Source organism: Brassica napus, chromosome A1 (genome assembly GCF_020379485.1).
Source record: "Brassica napus cultivar Da-Ae chromosome A1, Da-Ae, whole genome shotgun sequence".
In the NCBI taxonomy this organism is placed as follows: Eukaryota; Viridiplantae; Streptophyta; class Magnoliopsida; order Brassicales; family Brassicaceae; genus Brassica; species Brassica napus.
Genome location: NC_063434.1, coordinates 13092156 through 13116157, shown reverse-complemented (window position 1 = coordinate 13116157; position 24002 = coordinate 13092156). Strand labels below are relative to the sequence as shown.

The 24002-nt window shown below is 28.2% G+C and overlaps 3 protein-coding genes and 1 long non-coding RNA gene across 6 annotated transcripts; 3 read left to right on the top strand and 1 right to left on the bottom strand.

The window, feature by feature from the left end:
• On the top strand, positions 1-3610 carry LOC106350233 (probable F-box protein At4g22060). Of its 2 annotated transcripts, XM_022693496.2 has the most exons (2): positions 1-2722; positions 3292-3610. In XM_022693496.2, the coding sequence occupies exons 1-2, from the start codon at positions 1818-1820 to the stop codon at positions 3578-3580; spliced, it is 1194 nt and encodes a 397-aa protein (XP_022549217.2). In that variant the 5' UTR covers positions 1-1817; the 3' UTR covers positions 3581-3610. The 2 variants fall into 2 exon arrangements, with proteins under 2 accessions (XP_022549217.2, XP_048632435.1); XM_048776478.1 differs by having other exon boundaries at positions 1-3326.
• Positions 3611-5588: 1978 nt separating this feature from the next.
• LOC106351717 (aspartic proteinase oryzasin-1) lies at positions 5589-12285 on the top strand. The gene is made up of 5 exons (XM_022691554.2): positions 5589-7046; positions 7155-7613; positions 7703-7825; positions 7917-7978; positions 8070-12285. Exons 2-5 carry the CDS (start codon positions 7212-7214, stop codon positions 8161-8163), a joined length of 681 nt encoding a protein of 226 aa, XP_022547275.1. The 5' UTR covers positions 5589-7046; positions 7155-7211; the 3' UTR covers positions 8164-12285.
• Positions 12286-12718: 433 nt separating this feature from the next.
• Positions 12719-14842, top strand: LOC106363336 (phosphoglycerate mutase-like protein 4). Of its 2 annotated transcripts, XM_048776466.1 has the most exons (6): positions 12719-13730; positions 13797-13847; positions 13917-14027; positions 14140-14271; positions 14338-14413; positions 14504-14842. In XM_048776466.1, exons 4-6 carry the CDS (start codon positions 14182-14184, stop codon positions 14725-14727), a joined length of 390 nt encoding a protein of 129 aa, XP_048632423.1. In that variant the 5' UTR covers positions 12719-13730; positions 13797-13847; positions 13917-14027; positions 14140-14181; the 3' UTR covers positions 14728-14842. The 2 variants fall into 2 exon arrangements, with proteins under 2 accessions (XP_048632423.1, XP_048632421.1); XM_048776464.1 differs by having other exon boundaries at positions 12719-13847.
• Positions 14843-18097: 3255 nt separating this feature from the next.
• On the bottom strand, positions 18098-20313 carry LOC125607010. The gene is made up of 4 exons (XR_007338252.1): positions 19459-20313; positions 19352-19396; positions 18773-18866; positions 18098-18363 (listed from the first exon to the last, which is right to left on the bottom strand). It is a non-coding gene; the product is annotated as an uncharacterized LOC125607010 (long non-coding RNA).
• Positions 20314-24002: the final 3689 nt, after the last annotated feature.

Sequence of the window (24002 nt, the reverse complement as noted above, 5' to 3'; positions counted from 1 at the left end):
TGTTTTTTAATGCATATATTAATTTGTTAAATAAATATATATACCATAAATGATGTAAAAAAATATTTATGTATATAAAATGAAAATAAACACCCGCACAATTAAATAAATATATATACCATAAATGATGTAAAAAATATTTATGTATATAAAATGAAAATAAACACCCGCACGGTTGTGCGAGTCGAAAGCCGTGCGGATCGAAATCTAGTTGGCTTTAAGTTACAAAAAAAAGTATTGGATTTCCATTTTATTTTAAAATCATGAAACGTTAACCTATAACTTTCTTCAACATGTCAATATGAAATTTTTTGATGGTCAATTGGTCATCCAATCACTTTCATTCAATTCACTGGATATAGTAAACATCAGCAATTGTTTTTAATGCCATCAGCAATATTCCTCTTTAATTTCTGATCTTTCTTCTCACCGTGTACTATTAGAAAACAATCAATATTTCAAAACTTTATAATATAATAGTATAACTAACTATTAAATTTCAAGAGTCAAAGAACATGTCAATACGTATTGAAAAATCAAGGGTTTCAAAATAGTCAATGAACATCAATATGTATTGCAAAATCAAAGGTTTCATTATGTCCATCAATGAACAGCAAATACGTGTATTCATGTATCTACTGACGCTAACATCCACCAATACAAAATCAAGGGTATCATTATATTATGTCCCTTAGCATGGTTAAACTTTTGTAATAGTTTAAAGCAGATTTTCCATATAAACTTAAAGTCAAATATTATATAATCAGCAAAATCAGACATTATGCATTTAGTTTACAATAAATAAAATAATATCAAATATTTATATAGATGATGATTTTTAAGTTTTAAATAATAATATAGATCCATTATTCAAACTAATGATTCAATTAAAATAATTAAAATATGACAAATAAAAAAAATTATTAACTAAAATTATTGAAAACATGATAAATAATCAAAATATCCTAAAATCATGGAGAACATGACAAATAAGTCAAATCACTTTTCAAATAATAGTATAGATGTATATTTGTAATTCACTTATATATTACGTATGATGTTGATACTTTTTGCGGTATACGGCAGACTATCCACATATAATCTCAAATCTAAAAAAAAAGACAAGAATCACACACCTACAAGATCTTCTTTTACAGTTGGGAAATTTGAGTTGTATACGGTCAATATAACAAATTTCTTTGTCATTGATTTGAAGAGTGAGATGTACTATTGGTTAATGATGTGAAAATTGATCGTATGGAATGAGGATTGAGTGCTAATGGGTAAAGATGATCGTAAAGAGTAACGAATCCAATCACACACCTACAAGATCTTTCTTTTACAGTTGGAAAATTTGAGTTGTATGACCAAAGTGTGTAGTTAATTAGGTTCAGATATTAGATTATCTATTTTTTTTTTAAATCAAAATGAAAGTCAAAAGTTATGAAAATCTTTTTTCCTTCTAAATTATAAACTTAATATATGGATGTATATCTTACATAATGCATCCGTGATTTTTTTTATCAAAATATTAAATTACAATTTTTTCTTTATGAAAATTTACTTATTTAAACAAATTAAAAATTACTATCTACACATTTCTTGTGGACATGCATCCAATTTATGATTTCCAAGTATATTATTAAATCGAGAAAGAATTAAATGTTGCTTTTCAAAAAATTGATTACCGTGAGATATATTACATCTTTTTATAGATTGGAGTAGTGCATGCTTAAAGTTATATAAAGAGATGGAGCTGTCAAATGTAATGACCCAAAAAAAAAGGAGAGATAGGTAGATCTTTCCTAGTTTCTAAAATGTCCCAAGTAGTGAGTTGTGGTGAGATGGAACCAAGCAGGTGGTCAAAACTTCCTTCAGATCTCATGCAGTTGGTTTTAGAACGTCTTGGTTTTGCAGATTTTCAAAGGGCTAAATCTGTTTGTTCATCTTGGCACTATGCATCCAAACAAACTTCACCAAACAATCAAAACCCTTGGTTGATTCTATTTCCAGAAGAAGGTAAAGATTGCTGCCTCTTGTTTGATCCCGAGGAAAAAGATGACAAGTTATATAGAATTCAAAATCTAGGGGTCAACTTTGCAAATAGTAATTGTTTGGTTACATATGGAAGTTGGCTCTTGATGCAAGACGATCATCAATACAATTTATTATACATTTTGAATATATTCACCTGTGAGAAGATAGATCTGCCTTCCATGAAGTCTCAACTTAGTATTGCAGAGACTGAAGATGATATGTTTCTTGTAAGATTAGATAACAACAAAGATGTTCTATTCTGGTTTGACGAGAAAACCAAAGATTATGTGGTTATATGGATAATCCAACCAAGATTTTTGGTTTATTCCAGAAAGAGTGATAAATATTGGAAACGAATTGAGCTTTTCAACTTTAATTTTGACATGGTATACAAAGATCATAGACTTTACTTGTATACTAGCTCTCGTGATGTCAAAGTCTTGGATTTTTCACAAGATATCCCGCGACAAGTATTTGAGACGCAAGTTAACTATGATTATTCGAGAAAGCCAGAGGATGTTTTCTACTATGATGCTCCTCTTCATGTATGTAGGAAGATCAAGACTGAAAATCTTGTAGTCAGAGTGACTGGTGAAGTTCTGAGGGTTAAGAGCATAGTTTTGTGCAATTCTGACTTTTGGTACTTCCGCATCTACAAGATGAATTCATCAAATAGCGAGTGGGAGTAGTGCTGGGAATATGAATCATTATCCGCGGGCCCCGCCCTATTTGACCCGCTGCGGGGCGGGTGCGGGTCGAGTGATTTGAAAAATTTGGTTCACGGGTGCGGATGCGGGTTGAGTGATTTTTATGCGGGGCGGGTGCGGGTCAGCCAAAATTCAGCGCGGATACCCGCCAACCCGCAAAAACTAAAAAAAAAAGATTTTTTTTAAAAATATTATTTTTAAATAGAAAATTTTTTAAAAATAATTTAATTTTAATTATAAATAGATTAATATTTATTATTTTTAATAAAAAATATTTAAAATATTAAATTTTATTGTTATTTTTAATAAAAAAATATTTAAAATATTAAATTTTATTGTTATTTTAATAAAAAATATTTAAATTAATAATTGTTAATATTATTAATATTATCCGCGGGTCTAGCGGATCACCCGCGGGTTTTAGCGGGGCGGGTGCGGATTTCATATTTTCTTCTTGCGGGTCAAGCGGGTCAAATTTTTTGAGTAAAAAAAATCAGTTTACCCGCGGGTTGGCGGGTCAGCGGGGCGGGTTTGACCCGCAACCCAGCTCTAAGTGGGAGACACTTGATTCTTTGGGAGAGGAAGAAGCAATATTTTTGGATCTTGGTATCACCGTTACGCTTGCCAACACCATCCAAGGAGTCAATGGAAACTCAATATATTTCAGCGGCAATCATAATAATTATTGTGATTCTGATTTGGGTCATTTTTGGAGTAAAAAAGATATACTTATCTTCAATCTTGGCACTCAAGAAATCGAAAGACCACATCCAAGTATCTTTCCGTTCATTCAATTATCTAATGCTCGATGGTTTAAATATCTTTTGATCAAATAATTAAATAATATTTTAAAATAACATAATACTATATGCTTTAACGAGGTAGATGTATTATATTTTATCATTATTAAAATTATTTGTTTTCATATTAAATTTGGTTTTAAATTTTATGTTTTTATGTTTGTGGAACTTAATATGATGTAATTACAATACCAAAGCAAATCTGAATTCTCATTTTTAAGATTATTTAAAATAAATTTGAGTTTACCATTTAATAAATGTAAGGCATAAAATTAATTAGAATTTAAAAAATATTTTAATTATTGTAAACTAGATCTCGATCCGCGCAACCGTGCGGATTTTTGTTTTTAAATATTTTTATATAAAAATTTTGTTTTCAATTATAAATTGGTATATATTATAATATATATGTGTCTATCACTTTTTTAAACATAATAAGTTTACGGTATATTTTTTTAATTGAATAGATTATTTTAAACTTTCATATGTATTTGTATCTTCTTTTATATATATATATTTTCGGATTATTATTTTATTATTAAAATCGTAACTATATATATAATGATTAGTAAAATATTTTTTATTGACATATTCAAAGATATTGTAACATTTCACAAATTTAGAAAGTTTTTAAAAAATTAAAATTTTCACTTCATAGATTTATACTATCGAGTAAATAATCAAACATTTAGTTTTTGTTTAATTTTTAAAATAAATTATATAGTTTAAAATTTATTTTCATTAGTTTAACGCAGTAAAGATTAATCATTGTTAGATAATATGATTTTTTTTAAATCTTTTTATTTTTAAAAGTTAACATCGACGAATATTTAAATAATTAACATATGCAAATATAATATTACAACATTAAATTATATATATCTAATTTATACATAAATCCAATGGATCATCTATTGTTTAAATCTAATTATTGATAGCCCAATAAAAATTTCTGGTAAGCCCAAAATTTAAATGATAAGATTATATATTAAATGAAATATAATTTTTAAGAAATAAGTCCATTAGGTCTATTTTTAAAAAAATCACACATGAATCAAGGTTGTGACTTCAGTTTTAATATATAAGATATTTATATATGTTAATGAGCTTCCAAGATTGTATTAGTTACTTATGTATGTAAATTCATATTGATCATCGCTTTATTTTTTTATATTTTGTTTAAAAAAATAAACATATAATTTGATAAATATTATGAAACTACATGCACATTTAAACTATAAATAAAATTAATTTAATTTCACATAATTATAATAAAAAATATTTATATTACAGTATGAATTTGAAAGAATATATGTAACCCAATATACTCACAACATGAGTGACTCGAGTACTCCAACTTATATCTATAATCATAAATTTAACTACAATAAGAAAATATAATTTTGTAATAATAATTTATTTTCTAAATGTAAATTATAAGATGACTCAAAACATATTAAAAATAAAAATAAAATATTAACCAACTGTTATAATTTAGTTCTTTTGTAAAATTTATATATATGCATGAGACTGTAAAAAATTATCGTTATATTACGTATATTATAGTTTACATATATTAAGTTACATATATTAAAGTTTATTTTATATTTCATTCTAAGCACAATATATCTTAAGTTATACATAATTTTCCTCAAATATATTTATATATCTACGTAAATTAAAAACAGATGCAATCTAATATTCTTAAAATAAATGAAAATAATAAAATTAATCATAATTTTAATATATTTAAAATAAAAATATTATAATTGAATTCAGAGAAATATATGCAATCTAATATACCCAAATGATAACTAAATCGACTATAAAAACAACAAAACCAACTAGATATAACATATCTAAAATCATATGTCTAATTAAAGTAATAAAATATTATTAATATAAATTATGCATACAAATTATAAATTAATTTAAAATTTAAAATAAATAACGATCTATTATTATAGTATATTTATTTTATAAATATTTATACCCGTGCATGAGCGCGGGAAAATCACCTAGTGCATCATTAAAAAAAAAAAGAAGAGTGGGTTAAAAACATAGTGATTTTTCCAAAAAAATAGTAATAAGAAAATTGATTGTACTCAAATATGAAAATAAAAAAGATTTTCATATATCTTAAATTCAAAATGTTTGGTGACTATACTTTTCATATTTTAGGATATTTAGTCATGATTGTATAAGTGATTTACAATTTTTTATTAAGAATTGATTGTACTCAAATATGAAAATATGAAAGATTTGTATATATCTTCAAAATATTTGGTAACATATATTAGGAATTTAGGATATTTGGTCATTGATTATACAAGTGACTTTTCATTTTTGTTTTGTTAAGAAAATTGATCTTACTCAAATATGGAAATAGAAAATATTTTCATATATCTTCAAAATATTAGATAATAGTACTTTCCATATTTTAGGATAATGATTATCCATAGATTACAATTTCTACTCGGTGTAGAAATAAGACAAAGAGGTTCTAAATCAAATCAACTAATCTTAGAACATTGAATTACAAGCGTTAAAAACAGTAAAAAAATCTATAGATTACTTATTCTAATAAAAACAGATTAGCTAACAAAACGTAGAATTCAATTTTTACAATGTCATTTTCTGTATAATATAAAATCTACTATAAGAAAATTTGAAATTTTTATTTAACAAGTTTTAGTTTCCGACAAACTGCTACTACAATTATGAGAATATTTTGAATTGTTCCTATTTTCATATTTTTGGGGGTTTGTATAACTATTCTATTTCATTAATTTTGATAAATACAAAGGACAATAAAGATAAAATTGGTCAAAAAAATATATAGACAGAAATAGAACAAAATGATATTATCTTATAAGTACAAACATGCTAAATTTTTGGTCAATATTTCCACATGAAAAATATTACAATTTGGATCAAATTCAACACACTCTTCAATTTGGATCAATTTGAAAAATATTTCCAAATGAAAAATATTTCATGGTCTATAAATACCGTCTTGGCTCTTGAGTTGCAGCATAGTATAATCAAATTCAAACAAAAAAGAAACAGAAGAAAGAGAGAAACCATGAGTATTAGCTTAAGGTTTATAGTTGCTGGTCTTATTCTTTTTCTTGTCTCCCGATACGCTACATGTAATTTCTTTTTAAAAGTATTAGATATATATCCCATATATATATATATATGTATATGACTATTTTATACGTATTAATAATTCATTTTGTTTTATTTTATCTTTTTCTAGGTCAAGCCATAATGAGAATCCCACTCAAAACGAAAACTTTGTGGAACAAGGACGATGTGTCTTTAACAAATGATAATGACAATACTTACTTCGGGCAAATTATGGTAGGAACTCCGGGTCAGCCTTTCAACGTGTTGTTTGACACCGGGAGTTTCGACCTGTGGGTTCCTTCTGCAATATGGCCTAAACAGAAAAGCAGAAGGTATAGATCAAGCGCATCAAAAACTTTCAAACGCAATGGTAAGCTGTATAATTTTCCATAAATATGATACATGTATATAGCTATATATATATTATTGGTGGGTTTTGTGTCTGTGAATTTTAAACCTATCTGCTATATATATACAGGGACGAAAAAAGAAATCAGATACGGATCAGGTTCTCTGAAGGGGTTCATGAGCAACGATGCGGGAGAAAGCGTTCATCGAGGCAACTGAAGCTCCGGGTAGACGGATTTACGAAAGGCCGTGGGATGGCATATTTGGACTTTCAGGCCTATCGAAATCGACAATCACAGGAGCTCGTCCCATCTGGAGAACGATGATGGATGAAGGGGTGGTTACAAAGAAAGTGTTCTCGATATGGCTTCGACGGTACAGTGATTCTGGTGAAAACGGTGGAGAAATAATCTTTGGAGGTATAGACCAAGAGCACTTCACCGGAGCTCATACCTACGTTGATGCAGAAGGGCCGCATAACACCTTCAAGATTAACTCTTTTTTTGTGGGCAAAATTGACACGAAAGTTTGCTCCAAGGGATGCAAAGTTCTTGTGGACTCGGGGAGTACATACATTCGTGGTCCACCGGTAAGTCTTTCTGTTTTAATTAATTATCTCTCATCATTTCATTTGTTAAATTAATTTTTAACCCTTTTCTCCATAATTGTAATTTTTAGAATTTGATCGTCAAGATTAATAAGCAAATCAGAATAGCAGCAGACTGCTCTAATTATGACAAGCTGTCTGAAGTTATAAGCTTCACAATAGCCGCAAAGACTTTTACCCTCACACCACGTGATGTAAGACGCCAGACAATACACATATATATTATTATTATTATTTTTCCTTTCACTATTATTTTTTATTTATTTTCTATCAAAAAATTTCTAGTACATTGAGAGAAAGAACGGGAAATGCAAGAGTGTATTCGCGGATGCTAAGTCTGATTTATGGTAAGTTTTTCATCTTTAAACTTTTTATTATATATCTTTAACTTCTTTTTTTAAGTATTTAAAATTATTTCTGCGGTTTTTGATTGTGTAGGCAACTTGGCACGCCATTTATTCGAGCATTTCATACTGTTTGGGACTACCAGACTCCAGGAATTGTTAAAGTCGGATTCGCCAAGTCCAAATAATTTCTCTTATTATCTCTTACCTTTTTGTGGTATTATGATATGTACTCTATAAATTATTAACTAAAATAAAAAGAAATATCGGCTATATTTCTCTTGTAGTTTTTTCGGTTCGTTAAATCAAGAAATGTATGAACTTATTATAAACTACTTACAATAGAGTACAACTACTGCTATTATATGCGGCATGGCAATTACGACTAGAGTTTAATCCGACTAAATTACACTTAACTTCTTTCATTATTAAACCTGGAAATTAATTACTTCTATCATCCCCTATATATTAATCCTGAAACATTATAACATTTTTCGTAGCCATGTGTAATCACTAATATAACAAATGAAAAAATACAATATTAAAAAAAATATTTGATAAAAAAATGAAAAAATAAGAAAATATCATCAAAATATAATAAAATTACGATAATAAATAAATTTAAAATATAAAATATCATAAAATAAATATTATGTAAAGCAGATTTAACCAAAGAAATATAAATAATTTTTATTAATTAGTTAATTTCTGCAAATATAAAAGTAAAACTAGATTTTGACTCGCGATTCAAAAGCGCAGAATATTATACATTGTAAAATTTTAATAAAAATTCACCAAATGCTTTGTTAAGAGTGATAAAATGGTAGATCCACCTTATTTAAATCCGTCTCATTTTTAGCGAACACATTTACATCTCGAGCGTTTTTAATTTTAGTTCTTAGTAATTTTATTTATTTAGATTCGTGTAATTGTATTAATCATCTATTTAGACTGGTTTGGGTTTGTTTTGAGTGACCAAAATCATTTACTTTTTAGAAAATATATTTGTATTGTATTTTTCTTAAGAAATATTTAATTCACATCTAAAATTTTGAAGACAATTTTGAAAAAAGGAAAATTAAATCAATGTAATTCATATATAAAAATCTTAGTATCTACGTTTGTCATGTTTAGTGGGTTAAAACCAATGTAAATTTAGTTAAAAACCATAAAAGAAAAGTTAGTAAAAAAAATGATACACGTGAAAATTAACATTGTGAAAGTGAGCCGGCTTCCACATATCAAACAAAATCAAATAATTATTCACAATAATTTTTAACCTAGATTTGAGAACATTCAATAAATTTAAAATTAGATATGATTGTGTATATATATATATATGTTATAAAATCGCTTTTGTTAAGTATTAAATGATTGAAAGACTACAATTTTTAAATGATCTAAATATTAAGTAATTTAATGTAAATATGATGAAAATCTAAGGGTAGAATCCAAAATTTTAAAAATAGGATCTTGCTTTAATAGTATAGATTAGTTAACCATATGTTTTGTTTTTTTATCATAGTTAATCAAATGGTTATATATATCCTTTACTTTTTATTAAAAATAAAAATAAAAATGGTTAGTGTAAACATAAAAATAGTACTTCGAAAGTGGTATTTTTGGAAACTTTCCAAGATTTAAGCTGAAATGAATCATGAATCGAGAACCAAGTTGACACGTGTGGTATTGTCTATGTAAATCAATAATACTCAAATTGTATAAAACTAGGTTAAGACCCGCGCCTTGCGCGGGATGAACATTATATATATAAATTATTTTATATATTATATGTTTCTAACCTATTATGAAACAATAAATATATATTGAATAATTAAAAAGTCAGTAATTATTACCTATATAATTAAGTTGGTGCGAACATATAAATAAATTTTATTAATCCAAAAGAATATTTTTTTTATTTGATATGGTATATAATTAAATTTAAATGATAGTAACATATATATAGTATATTTTAATATTAATATTTATTAAATGATGCTTTTTGCTCATGTTTTTTTTTTATCATTTGTATCTATTATAGCAAAAAATTTAAATTACTGATAACAAAATTTTCACTGTGGGATTAATAGTTTATGTAATTTATAATATTTTAAAAAATTAATTTGTCAATATTTTTTCAATTTTTTTTTGTTAAAAGTAAATTTCAAAATTAAGATATTAATTTATTTTCTTATATGACATATAATTTAATATGCATATACATATATATTTTTATATATATATTATTTTTAATACTTATTAAATGACACTTTCAACTTATATGATTTTTTAATTATTTGTATCATGTCATAACAAAAAGTTTAAAGCATAGATCACAAAATTTGAATGTGAAACTCTTAATGGTTGTACTAATTTATATTCGTTCTTAAAAATTCAAAATACAACATATAAAGAATTTTTTTAATTTTTATTAAATGGTTACTATGATTGTTTAATTTATTTTAATAGTTTAAAATTAAACAAATATAATATAACATACACTTATTTTTATCAAATCGTTATTATTCAAAGTCATTAATTATCATATATACTTTAGCCATATTAGGTAATTCCGTAATTTTATTTATGAAAATAATGAAGCACATTAATAATGTATTTATGGTTAGTTTAATAAAAAAATTATTATATATTTAGATGGACCAACATATTTCTCTAAGGATTCTAAGAATCATTCTAGTGATGACATGTGGCTACAAAAAAATGTTGTAATGCTTCTCAAATAATATATAGGGGATTATATTAGTTTTAAGATGGAGTTTTGGATCAGAGAATATATTACATTTTGAATATTATTTGTATCAATAATTTCTATATTAATAAATTTGGTACTTTCATGTATAGTTAAATTTTAAATTATTATCACTACATAATTAGTATGTAGAAATTTTATTTTATTTTTTTTAATATTTAAAATAATCATCTACACTAATAAATTAGGTTTTAAGAGGATTACTTATTTTGGCTTGTAATTTGAGAATGATAAATGATTGAAAAAAATATTAAATAGTTTAGGCTTAAATAATATGTAAACCCACTTAATAGAGAGATTTATATAACTATCTATATATTTTAAGATTTTTTAAAAAATTTATGTTGAGGAATATTAGGATATTTCTTTCAAAAGAGACTCTCCCCATAACCGGTGTTCTGATTTCAAGAATGCACTCAAGAGACTCTCCCCCAACCGGTGTTCTGATTTCACGAATGAAGTAACTTCATGTGTACTCCCATCAAGTCTTGTAGGGTTTAACATCGTTAAGAGGTGTAAATTTTTAGTAAGCGACATTATTTTGCGATTTCAGATTATGAATGGGAAGTACGTAACTGGAATAGCTATACAGTAAAATCTCTATAAATTAATAATGTTGGGACTATACCAAAACTATAATTTTTTTGTTAATTTATAGAGATATTAATTTATCGATATACTAATTAAACCAAAAATTCAATTTGTGACTATAACATTATATTATTTTATAGAGATTTTTAGTGTATATTAATTTATAGATTATTAATTTAAAGAAGTTATACTGTATATATTGACATGGTGAAACGATGTAGGTTAACTCTCATTTTTATTTTTTTTGAAAAAAACGGTTAACTCTTATTTTTGAATTTAATAGTTAGATATGGAAAGATTATAGGTAGGGTATATCTGCGATATTTTTTGCAACATTCCTAAAATCTTGTTTAGATATTTTGAAATTTAACTAATGATATGGCAATATTTTATTTGTACCGTAATTTGAGGTTAAAATATTGCAATGTTGAAAATTTTACTGAGCATATTCCTTATATTGATTCACGTTAGAAAAGTGTAAGCATATTTAGGAGTAATTTCGAAAAGTGAATATATGGAAAGTAGTTATTAGCTTCCACGAAATTTATGTGTACAATATAAGTTTGTATTTAATAGATCAAAACATAGTGGCTCGACGGCTTGATTTTATTCTGATTTAGGTTATTTTAAAAAGGAAAAATTAACTCAGTGGCATGGGTTGGTAAATATAGTGAAAAACTCAGGGTTATTTCTATAATATACTTCTGTTTTAATAGATTAGATTTAACTTATTTTTAAGATACACGCTTGCTTACGAAGGCACAATAATCCCCTTAAGATTTTCTACCTCTCATACGGAAAGTTGTACTTTTGATTTCTCATATTAACATCACAACATTCATCAATCTTCCTTATCTAACTTGACATTAATTAGGATACAAACTTTGGATGCTGAATTGATGAGCAAGGAAAATATATTGTATATTTAATAAACTCATTCAAATACGACCAAAGCTTCAACCGTTAAATAATAAATCATAATTATATATTGCTTCAACCGTCTGTATTAGTTTTGTTATCAATGGTCCTGAGAACTTTAATATTATAACCCGGTCTGATTAAGGGTATCAGATTTGGACCCGATGCAATGTATAAGCATACTTTAAATTTGCCATATCGACATGAAACACATAAATACCGTATATAGATACACTTTGCACGGGATAAACTTCATTTAAAAAAAAGCTCCTTCGAAAAAAACATTCAAACAGCAATGACGAACAGACATGTTGAGTTAGTAGAGAAGCAGAACAACAGCACAAAAAGATTCCATCGAATACGACTTGAACTGAACGGGCGACCATGCCAGCACTATGAAAATACTTTAAAGAAGTTATATTGACATAAACATATTTATATCAAACACGTAAAGCCCGCATATACATTTCTTGTATATGTAAATAGTGAAAGCATTGAACTGTTTTTCTCATAATATGAATTGTTTTCACAACTTTAAAAGGACTACTAATAACTATAAGACACATACTAAATTGCGAACATATTTTAACCATACGACACTTTACATAAGCTCCATCGGAAATAACAGAGACACAGACTTGGCGAACAGATTTTAACCATAAGCTCCATAGACTACGACTCGAACTAAATTGCGAACAGACACACAACAATGGCGGTTGGCGAACAGACACACAGCAGGACCTATTTCTACGACCAAAGCATAACCCACAACAATGGCGAACATAAGCAGAACAACAGCAGCACCTATTTCTACGACCAAAGCTCCATAGACTACGACTTCAACTGAACCGGCGTCGTTCGCTCTATTGTATTTAACATTATGATTTTAACCATAAAATACATGACTGTCCGTATAATTAAAACTTGTATTTTGCTAGGACAATTATTTTTAGACTATGCTCCAACGATACTTCTTAAAAACACGCCACGTAAGCAATTTTAAGCTCTATTTAACTGCCACATAGGATTGGGGCTTTTTTTAATTCTTACAAAATTCAGGTTATAATTTTTTAAAAGATCCTCAATTAATATATAGGGGATATTGAGTGGAATATTTGAGTTGAATTTAATAAAAGTGAGGGAGGGCTAATAGAGATAATCATCAACTTTTAGCTTAAATGAAATGGGCTAGAAGATTAGGCCCATCAGTGGATATCCAATGGGCTGAAATGAAATGAAATGATGATCAAATTTCGACTCCGGATCTAATCGAAAGCCATTGACCGATTTTGAGCAATCTCTCCCATCCATGGCGGAAGAAGAGTATGCTTCTCGTTCTCACATTCGAACATGTGTGTAATCTTATGATCTGTTGTGCTGTGTTATCTTCGCAGTTCCGTTGGTGAGGGTTATGCTGAGATCGTTGTTGTACGTCATGGAGAAACATCTTGGAATGCCGAGAGAAAGATCCAGGTAATGTGATTGAATCTTGATTGATTAGAGATCTAGTAAGAATCTGGTTCTGTTGTGTTGTTTCAGGGTCATTTGGATGTGGAACTAAACGATGCAGGAAGACAACAAGCAGACAAAGTATGCGACTTTTTTGTCTTTTGATTGTTGATGTAATGATGATGATGATGCCTTTTGAAAATTTTTAAGGTTGCTGAAAGGTTATCAAAGGAGCCTAAGGTATCTTATGTCTACTCTTCTGACTTGAAGAGAGCCTTTGAGACTGCTCAGATTATTGCTGCTAAATGCGGCAACCTTGAGGTATTATAACCTCACTTCCTTTTGATGCATCTCTTCCTAAAGTCTCCACCTTTATGCTCTCTTTTTTTTTTTTTTTATTAGAGGTTTCAAATGTGTTTAAATTGTTATGTAGGTACTTACTGATCCTGCTTTGCGGGAGAGACATTTAGGGGATATGCAAGGTCTTGTGTATCAAGAAGCTTCCAAACTTCGTCCAGAAGCTTACAAAGCCTTCTCATCTAACCGCACTGACGTTGATATTCCAGTAAGCTAAACAAGAAGCTTACTTACTATATGGATGAATCATGCTAATTTTTTTTTGGTCATTTAGGGTGGAGGAGAAAGTCTCGACAAGCTTTACGACAGATGTACATCTGCATTGCAGAGAATCGGCGACAAACATCAAGGTTTCTATATTTTTAACCGTACGTATTAGTACTCAACACATGTTCTTCTAAGTATTGCTCATCTTGTTTTAACTTGTGGTGATTATGAAGGTGAGAGAGTGGTGGTAGTGACTCATGGAGGTGTGATCCGATCTCTCTACGAAAGAGCTCGTCCAAGTGCACGAAAAGTTGAAAAGATTCTTAACACTTCGGTCAATGTGTTTCGTCTATTCGATGGAGACAAATGGACTATCCAAGTTTGGGGAGATGTGTCTCATTTGGACCAAACCGGTTTCTTGCAATCCGGTTTTGGTGGTGACAGAACCTCTGGTTAAGATTAAAGTACTGTACTCTCTTTTCCACAGATTTTCTGTAATTTAAGTTTAATTGGGATGATTAATAAACTAGTTGCTATTAATTGAACGTGATGCATCTGCTAAGCTATAAAAATTATAATATATCATCATTTTCTAGTTAAGAAATCATTTTAGTTTTCAATCAATTTGGACTTCTGGCCACTAATAGAAAAAGATACTTAGCAGAATATTAGATGATTAGCTGATTTGTTGGCAGTGAACCGATCAACTAGACAGACTAATTAAGGATATTGCAATAACAAATAACGTCTTACAAATCAGCTATAAGTATTTTTCTTTCTCCAACAGAGAAATACGGTTGAAGATTAAAATTGTTCTACAAAAATATGTGTGTGACATTGAATACTGAAAAATAATCAATATTGGAAATGACTTTTAGGTTCTGAAGGGGGACCAAATCGTGGTGTTCCAAGTATCACTGCTTTTGAGAATATAAACATTAAACAATTAAGTGTTTGCTAACTTGACTGAAGCTACCCTTCAATTAAAACATTGGGATCATTGACCCCAAAGATCCTTTAATTTAGGCGTCACTGCTACCATATGCCCCAAAGCTCTCTCAGGGGGTACAAATGGCAAAAACATAAATAGGTGAGCAAAGTAGAGATGTGTTATTTTCATTAAGCTCCATGATTGTCGTCATTAGGACTTCAAGTTCTCGAATTAGTGGTTCATATTTGATAGTTATACTTGTCAAATACAAATTGCGGCCATGCAATTATTCACTATATTTTAGCCAAAAAAAATTCGCTGTCTTAAATTTTACATATATATCATGTGTATCAGTGATGTAATGGTACTATCACGTTCAAGAAAATCGATGTTGAAGCTCAAATGAGGGCTACTGTTATGTATTAAACTGAAATTGGATGTATTGAAGAAAACATTTCAAGATTATGAAACTACTGAAAGTCTTTTTGTTGTTGGAAAACAAAAAAATAGACGAAAAAGTGTAAGAGTTGAGTAGAAACATGGACGAAGAACATTAAAGGGTGGACATATTTTATCATTGTCGAGCACCATGCGATAAATTATGCTATATCACTTTATATATAATTTTCCTGCACCATTCATATATCATAAGATTTTCGAAGTTGACTTCGGAATCTCTGGTCGACTAGGTATATTTTATCATCCCATCTTTTAAGGAGGATGCACAAAATTATAGAGTAAAATTAAGTCCATTCATATTTTTCTTGAAAATAGTTTTTTTTTTCTTATATTATTAGATCCAATTCTTTTATGAAAAAGAAATAAATGATAGGTTCATGCATGAGATGTTTTTTTTTTTGCTAACAGCATGAGATGTTTTTTACATAATAGGTTCATGAGATGTTAAGCCTCTGATTAGTCAGCTTGACTTTGTGATCTTCTCAGTATGTAGCAAATTTGATTTTCGTTAGCTACGAAAAATATGTAACTATGTTCAACAATATTCTTTAAGCGATCCTACATGGATATTTGATACACATGAATATGTTTACCACTAGGTGTACATGCATTTGAAAATCTAATAATACGAATATAAGTGGGTAAAAATGATAGCTAGTATGAAATTTGGATTGGCCTCTCAGAATGTCGGGTGCAAACAAGCAATCTAAGCAAAATTTAGTTGTACAGTAAAAACTCTATAAACTAATAATTTTGGAACTTTAGTATTTTATTAACTTATAGAGTTATTAATCTCTGAGCGTATGAAATAATATGTTTCATAGAATTCAAATTTGGTTTTAGATATAGTTTTACTGAATCTCATCATAATATATCAAATGTTAAGAAAATATAAATATGATTCTGTTGTAAATATATAACAAACAATATAATGGATGGTTTGTACTTATATAAAAAATTTATACATATAAATTATTATTTCATAATTTTAATGGGACTATGTATTTACATATAATTTTATAAAATTTTATTATCTTATTATTTTATCGATTTGTATCATATTTTGAATTTATCGAACTTGGAACAAGAAAAATTTATTAATTTATAAAATATTGATTTATAGAGTTTCTACTATATTCTTTTTGTTTTATAATATTAAGAAATGAATATGAAACCTCAAGCATTTTAATAATAATTTTCCGCCAGTAACATAGCTTACATTTTTTTTGTCAACACGTAGCTGACATTTAGATCGTCAAATTCTACGAGTAGCAGTTGCATATACTATAAATTTTAGGTTCTGTGTGCTGTACGTGACGTGAGAATAGTTGACCCGTAAGGCCATAACGAAACTGAGTTACAGGAATCATCACATCACAAAGTACCCACCACAATATCCAAATGGCAATAGCGTTAATTAAGGAAGGAGCAAACCTACTTCTATAGTAGTCCTAGAGATTTTTCCGGGCTACGCCCGGGTTTTTTCCATAAATTTTATTTAAATTTTAAATTATTAGAAAAAATCGTAAACTTTTTATTGTTTTGGTGACTACAATTTTGAAATTATTAAAATTCAATTTATATTTATTTTCAATATCAGAAAATACATATAAGCTGGTAAGTATGTTGAATAATTTTTTAATTAAGTCTTAGTTAAAATACAATTAATCTGTATGAAAATATGGTTTAATTTATGTATAATGCAAACTTTTCTTTAATCTTAAAGTCAACCAATATGCATTTTTAAAATTTAACTATTGATTTGAATGCATTCAGCAAATACCTTAGAATCAACATAAACTTGTATCTAAAATAATCCTTAGCAAACCCAAAAAAAATCTTATTTTATTCCAGGCTCATTATTCCCAATTTATAGTGGAACGACCAGTAAAACGACCAAACAAACATCCGGTAAGCATGTTCTATCCCAGATTAAAGAGTAAATAAATTACTATGTAACAGAATCAAACAGCTGTGAAATTTTAGCTTGAAGATGATAAATGAAAACATTCAGAAAGCCAAGCTCTTAGCTTTATTCTGTATTTTCTGCTGCTACATCTTTTCTTAGAAAGTTATTATTGATGTCGTAACTAACCACATAACTTTACTAACACTCTTAACACTATTGATAAGAATAACTTCTGCAACCAGAACATAGTTTATTTGGCTAGCAATGCACATAATATTAATATCCCATAAAGACTGTCACATTTAAGTTTGTCAAATATTCAACAACTCCTAAAACGTGGGGAAAAAACTTCAGCAATATTAATCTGCCAAACTCTATCCGGCTCCAACCCGTATTAAGTTAATGCAAAGTTGTCATTTCTGAAACAAATTCATTTTTATAGTTTACTTTCTATTTGTTTGTAAGAAGCAACTAAATTAAGTACCATGATTTGTTGGAAGATCTCATAAAAAGAGATTGACACTCACATAAATGAATGGCTCATTTGTTTATCTCTCATCTTAGTAACGTACACACAAACCGTCATGCATTCAATCTGTTACGATACCATGAATCTTTGAAGCTTAAAAGTACCAGTCTGAAATCAAACAAACTACTGTAATATTGGCAGAGTTTACACTTGAAGCTTCTTCACTAACCGATTTGTTTTCAGATTTCTCAGGTAGAACTGAAGGAGACAAAACCTCAATTCAAGATGCTGCTGTGTAGACGACTACCTGCAGTAAACACATGACCTGAAACATACAAAACACATAACTTGATGGTCGAAGCGCTGCAGGAGCTTTGCGGTGAAAAGCATAGTAATATCAAAGTTAAGACACACCCTTGACCTAAGATTGTAAAGCAACAATTGAAAGCACCAACTAACTTGAAGAAAAACTATTAAAACTATAACAAATAGACTTGCTGAATGTATAAACCATCAATTTGAACCAAAACTTATATGATTAAAATCACAAAACAAAGATAAGATATAGAGTATGTCTCTCTCTTGGAATGAAATAAATGATGTATAATCTAGAAGATGAGAACCTGATTTCTAAGAGATGAACTCAAAATTCATGATGATCACCCCTGTTGAAACTCTATGGAAAAAAAAAACACATTCGTCTGGCACCAAAAAGTCAAGAATGGATTTGATACCCGATACAATCAGTAGAGGAACGGTCAAAGCCACTGCACCCAGCCCAGATGGATCCACTAAAGATATATTTCCTCCTCCAACAACAATAGCAACCTGTTGTAAAAGTATGAGAAGATTAAGACATCATACATGACCTTGTAATGCCCATGACCCAGACATCACATCCTACTTCACGTATGTTACAACACTTGCAAGCTTTAATTTGGCGTTACCAAAGAATCAGTCAGTGGTTGCTTATAACATGATGTGCAAATAAGCTTTTAATTTTTTTTGGTGATTGCAAAATCGATTAAAATCAAAGATCAGTGTGGTTAAGACTGTGTCAGAGCATTTTTGTTGTTAGGAAGGAAGGATTATAGGGAACTAACCAGATAGATATAAATCGAGAACACATTTTGTAACTTCTACACAGTTATTATTGTACTTAGTGTACAAAACATTTCCATCTAATCATACTTTCTCAATCAACATGTCTAGGAAAGAGCTCAACGCATAATACCTAGCTACTTATAACTCATGAATCCATGGTTACAGAGTTACCCAATCGCAGTAAGATCAAAAATGTGTCCGAGAATAACCTCAATGCCAAGCCGATTCACTGCTGAAACCTCTCTTGCAATCGCCTAGCGAGAAACAGGATGAGACATGTGAAGAAGGAAACAGAGAACAGAAAAAAAGATGAAACCTTTGGATCGATATTATGCTCCTCGTCTCCAGTAAGAGCTGCTCCACTGACTTTAAGTCTTTAAGCAAAACCCTTCTCCATCGAAGGAAGGCATTCCAGGAAAGATGACTGCCCCTTTAAGCCACTGAAAATCACAATGATGGCAGCACAATTTAATAAACACAACCAGAGTTCCACAGTTCAAGATTCACTTCAACCAATTAAAGTTCAGATTTTGCAATATATATTAATCAAATCTTAAACCCTATAGCCTTGTGTTCAAAACAAAAACCCCTATAGCCAAAAAGTGCTTCATTGACCATTTTTATGAAACTTTGTGGACGTTAAGCTTAGCAACTGAAGATTAACAGTACCTCTCGTTAAAGGACTCTGGAGTTGAACCATTATTCGAGGATAAAGACGAAGAGCAGCTGATAAGTACATAACCTGATTGAGCCAACACGCCGGCGGGAGGAAGAGGTAAACTCCGGTGAAGGTTTTCTAGTTTTTTTTCATTGGAGCAGAAATCGAACATGAAGTTGGGTGTCGTTGCCAGCGTCAGGATCTACGGCAACTGAGGAGGATATGGCAGATTTTTACAGGATAGATTCAGAATATGAAAAGATTTTCTTGACATTTATTGATGGTGAACACTGATTTAAGAAGAAGAAGCGAATTAGGGTAACGATTAAAACGAAGAAGCTGAAGTCAAAGCATATAGATGTCAAAAAAAAAATGTTCTGTCTATTTGTTTGTGTAATACGTGGAACTAAAGCTGATATGTCATCTCTTTATTGGCCTGAATTAATTTGAGGACGTGGACACCCTCTCCATTCACCATATTCCCCTTTTAGTATTGTGACTAGATTTTTTAACCGCGCTACGCGCGGATAAGATATTATATGTATTTTTCAATTCTAAAAAATAATGTATAATATTGTATTATATTATTTAAAGAATATAAAATAATACCACATAATATAAATATATTTTTTATATTTTCTTTGTGAAAATCATTATGTTGTTTGATTGTTGTACTTAATTCACATATTTGCATAGATATTTGTGATAGATGAATAACTATATTTTATTATCAGTAAATAATATATATTTATTATATAATATAAGAAAAATGGAATTATTTACTTTTTAACAAACTTGTCTCATGTTGGGGACTCGGTTATAGACATATCATATTCGAATGAAACATTTTTACACTTATCAGTCTTCTTAACAATCAAGAAACAAATCTGAATATCAAAACAATATCTCATACGATCTCTTTGTGGAATAACTGCTCTGAAGAAATTGAATTTATGCATCAAAAAGGACTGGAAATGGATGTGCATATGTGTTATCTAAGTCAGCTTTACAAAAAACTATTTATAGTTCATATATCATTTATGTCCATCCTATTTTTTTGTCCATCATTTCTTAAACATCTTGAAATAAGTAATGCTAATTAATAATAAACTTTTTACTCACAAAATAAAAATCAAATTTGTCTAATTATCGCTTAATTTGTCTAACTGATATATGTATTTCTCAATTCTAAAAAATAATGTATAATATTGTATTACATTATTTAAAGAATATAAAATATGACTTCATAACATAAATATATTTTTTAAATTTTTTTTGTGGAAATCATTATGTTGTTTGATTGTTGTACTTGATTCACATATTTGCATAGATATTTGTGATAGATGAATAACTATATTTTTATTATCAGTAAATAATATATATTGATTATATAATATAAGAAAAATAAAATTATTTACTTTTTAAACAAACTTGTCTCATGTTGGGGACTCAGTTATAGACATATCATATTCGAAAGAGACATTTTTACAGTTATCAATCTTCTTAACATTGAAAAAACAAATCTACATATCAAAACAATATCTCATACGATCTATTTGTGGAATAACTACTCTGAAGAAATTGAATTTAAGCATCAAAAAGGACTGGAAATGGATGTGCAGATATGTTATCTAAGTCTGCTTCACAAAGTACTATTCATAGTTCATATATCATTAATGTCCATCTTATTTTTTTGTCCACCATTTCTTAAACATCTTGAAATAACTGATGTTAATTAATAATAAATTTTTTGCTGGAAAAAAATCAAATTTGTCTAATTATCGTTTAAATATTTTATTAATATGGTCTAAGAAGCTTTTAAGTGATATCATAGTTTAATTTATTAGTTTTTTTTGTTAATTTTTAGAGGTTTTTGTATTTAAGATTTTTTTCCATATTAAGCTTCTATTTCTTTCACAGAATTGATATATATATATATATATATCATAAAAATTACCATCAAATCAGTTTTACTTATTTATTATTTTGTTTTAACGAAAATACACTTTTTAAATAATTTAATTTAAAATAAAATTATATATTAATTTGCTGTATTTTAACAATTTCATTGATTTAATTAATTTGCTTTGGTGGATAACTTAAAAAGTTTTCATATGAATCGGGGAAAGCAAGCTTATGTTGTTATATTATATTTATTTTGTGTATATAGAATCTATATACAATGCTAGTGTAATAAAGAAAGAACATTATTTTTTTGTAACTTCAAAAAGATACATTATTACAATTTGAAATGAATCAAAATTGAATAAAATGGTAATTAAATATTTGTAAATCTAATTGTTTAGTTGGATTCTCATGAAAAAAAAAATCGATTGGTTAAACAAATGTTTCAAAATTTGTTGTGGTATTGTTTTGTCTATAAATTATAAAATTTATTGAATTAATATATTTAATTATTGCATCCTTAAATAATATTTTATTAAGACATTAGAAAAATATGTTTTGAGTTGTTTTGTCAAATTGTACAAAAATCTATGCTTTTTCATATTTGTAACTTCAAAAAGATACATTATGACAATTTGAAATTAATCAAAATTGAATAAAATGGTAATTAAATATTTGTAAATCTAATTTTTTTTTATCTTGTTTAGTTGGATTCTCATGAAAAAAAATCGATAGGTTAAACAAATGTTTCAAAATTTGTTGTGTTATTGTTTTGTCTATAAATTACAAAATTTATTGAATTAATATATTTAATTATTACACCCTTAAATAATATTTTATTAAGACATTAGAGAAGTATGTTTTGAGTTGTTTTGTCAAAATTTTACAAAAATCTATGCTTTTTCATATTTGTCACGAAAATTTATATGTTAAACTTACTTTTACAAAATTCTTAACTTTGTCACGAAAACAAAAATCTATGCTTTTTCATATTTGTCAACGTTCTCACACTTTCTAAGAATATATTAACTTAGCCACTTACTTTTTTTTTTTTACAAAACAAAGTATCGGAGTCTTGAAAGTTGAATTCATATTATTGTAAATGTACATAAAAGTTTGTGATTATATACTTAGTGGTTCTTTATATGTGTCCAAGAAAGTGTCAATGGCTTAGTGGTAACTGTCCTATATATATATCATACCAACCCGGGTTCGATTCTCACCTTCGCATTGTTTTTTTTATTTTTTACGAAAAATAAATGAGATGACATGGCAATTTCGGGTTCTCTGATTGGTTGATTTTTCTATCCTATGTAGACACCCTCTCCATGGCTTATATCCCCTTTTTAGTATAGTATATATTTATCTATTTGATTATTAATTCTTTAACGAGCTGGACCACCACCTACCTTAATGGGTCCCAGTATTCATAAGTGGTTCTTATAAATGTGTTTAACAAAATGTATCAGAAGATTATATGTTCAAGTTGCTTCTAGTATCGTTATGCAAATGTATGATATACCCCATATTCAAAACTAATAAAATAGATATATGACTTGTAGTTGACAAAAAAAAAGAATTTAATGTGGTATCGTTGATTAGCATATGAATTATTTTTGGAGTTAGATGAGTACCAGATTTTTCTATCCAAGCTTTTTTTTTGTCTTTCTAACCAAGTGTTTTAAATCATAATGTAGTCATATTTGTTTAAATATTTTATGTGGTAAAAGTAAAACTATGAAAATGCTAGCTTTTTGGTTTTAAATGGAAATGGTCTTTCCAAAAAATAAAAATTTAAAACTATTAATATTTTCTCAGTAATCCAAGAAACTACTTAAGCTATGCTGAAAATCGTTAAATTCATAATATGCAATTACAAATGTTAAATTGATTTAACGGCCTCACAAAAAAAGGCTATCCGGATAGAAAATCTTGTGCACATCCAAGAGTTGGCACTTGGCAGAGGATTTTAAATGCATCTCTCTGTACGTATAAATAATATCACAATATTCTGTCAATGTCCATTGAACTGGCCAATGCAAATCCCCTTCCAAAATAACTTATTCAAATAAAACTATAGTATTTAATGAAGTTAGTTAGACTTTATTTTCTTGATTGAGACAATACCATTTTTTTTTTTTTTTGACAATAACAAAATTTTATAAATTCATTATTACAAATCACTCAAAATATTATACATCCCCGTAAAACTATTAACACTGTTTGGATAATTTTCACCAATTCTCCTATTTTCTAGTACTAGTTTGGTATTTGTCTTTTCTATACTGTATTTATTA

What these genes read in the sequence shown, in the direction of transcription:
- LOC106363336 (XM_048776466.1), top strand. Translation starts at nt 14,182, where the DNA reads ATGCAAGGTCTTGTGTATCAAGAAGCTTCCAAACTTCGTCCAGAAGCT. An exon ending in GCACTGACGTTGATATTCCA is followed by an intron (nt 14,272 to 14,337) that starts GTAAGCTAAACA and finishes TTGGTCATTTAG; the next exon opens with GGTGGAGGAGAAAGTCTCGA. An exon ending in AATCGGCGACAAACATCAAG is followed by an intron (nt 14,414 to 14,503) that starts GTTTCTATATTT and finishes GTGATTATGAAG; the next exon opens with GTGAGAGAGTGGTGGTAGTG.
- LOC106351717 (XM_022691554.2), top strand. Translation starts at nt 7,212, where the DNA reads ATGCGGGAGAAAGCGTTCATCGAGGCAACTGAAGCTCCGGGTAGACGG. An exon ending in CATACATTCGTGGTCCACCG is followed by an intron (nt 7,614 to 7,702) that starts GTAAGTCTTTCT and finishes TGTAATTTTTAG; the next exon opens with AATTTGATCGTCAAGATTAA. An exon ending in TTACCCTCACACCACGTGAT is followed by an intron (nt 7,826 to 7,916) that starts GTAAGACGCCAG and finishes AAAAATTTCTAG; the next exon opens with TACATTGAGAGAAAGAACGG.
- LOC106350233 (XM_022693496.2), top strand. Translation starts at nt 1,818, where the DNA reads ATGTCCCAAGTAGTGAGTTGTGGTGAGATGGAACCAAGCAGGTGGTCA. An exon ending in TCATCAAATAGCGAGTGGGA is followed by an intron (nt 2,723 to 3,291) that starts GTAGTGCTGGGA and finishes CCCGCAACCCAG; the next exon opens with CTCTAAGTGGGAGACACTTG.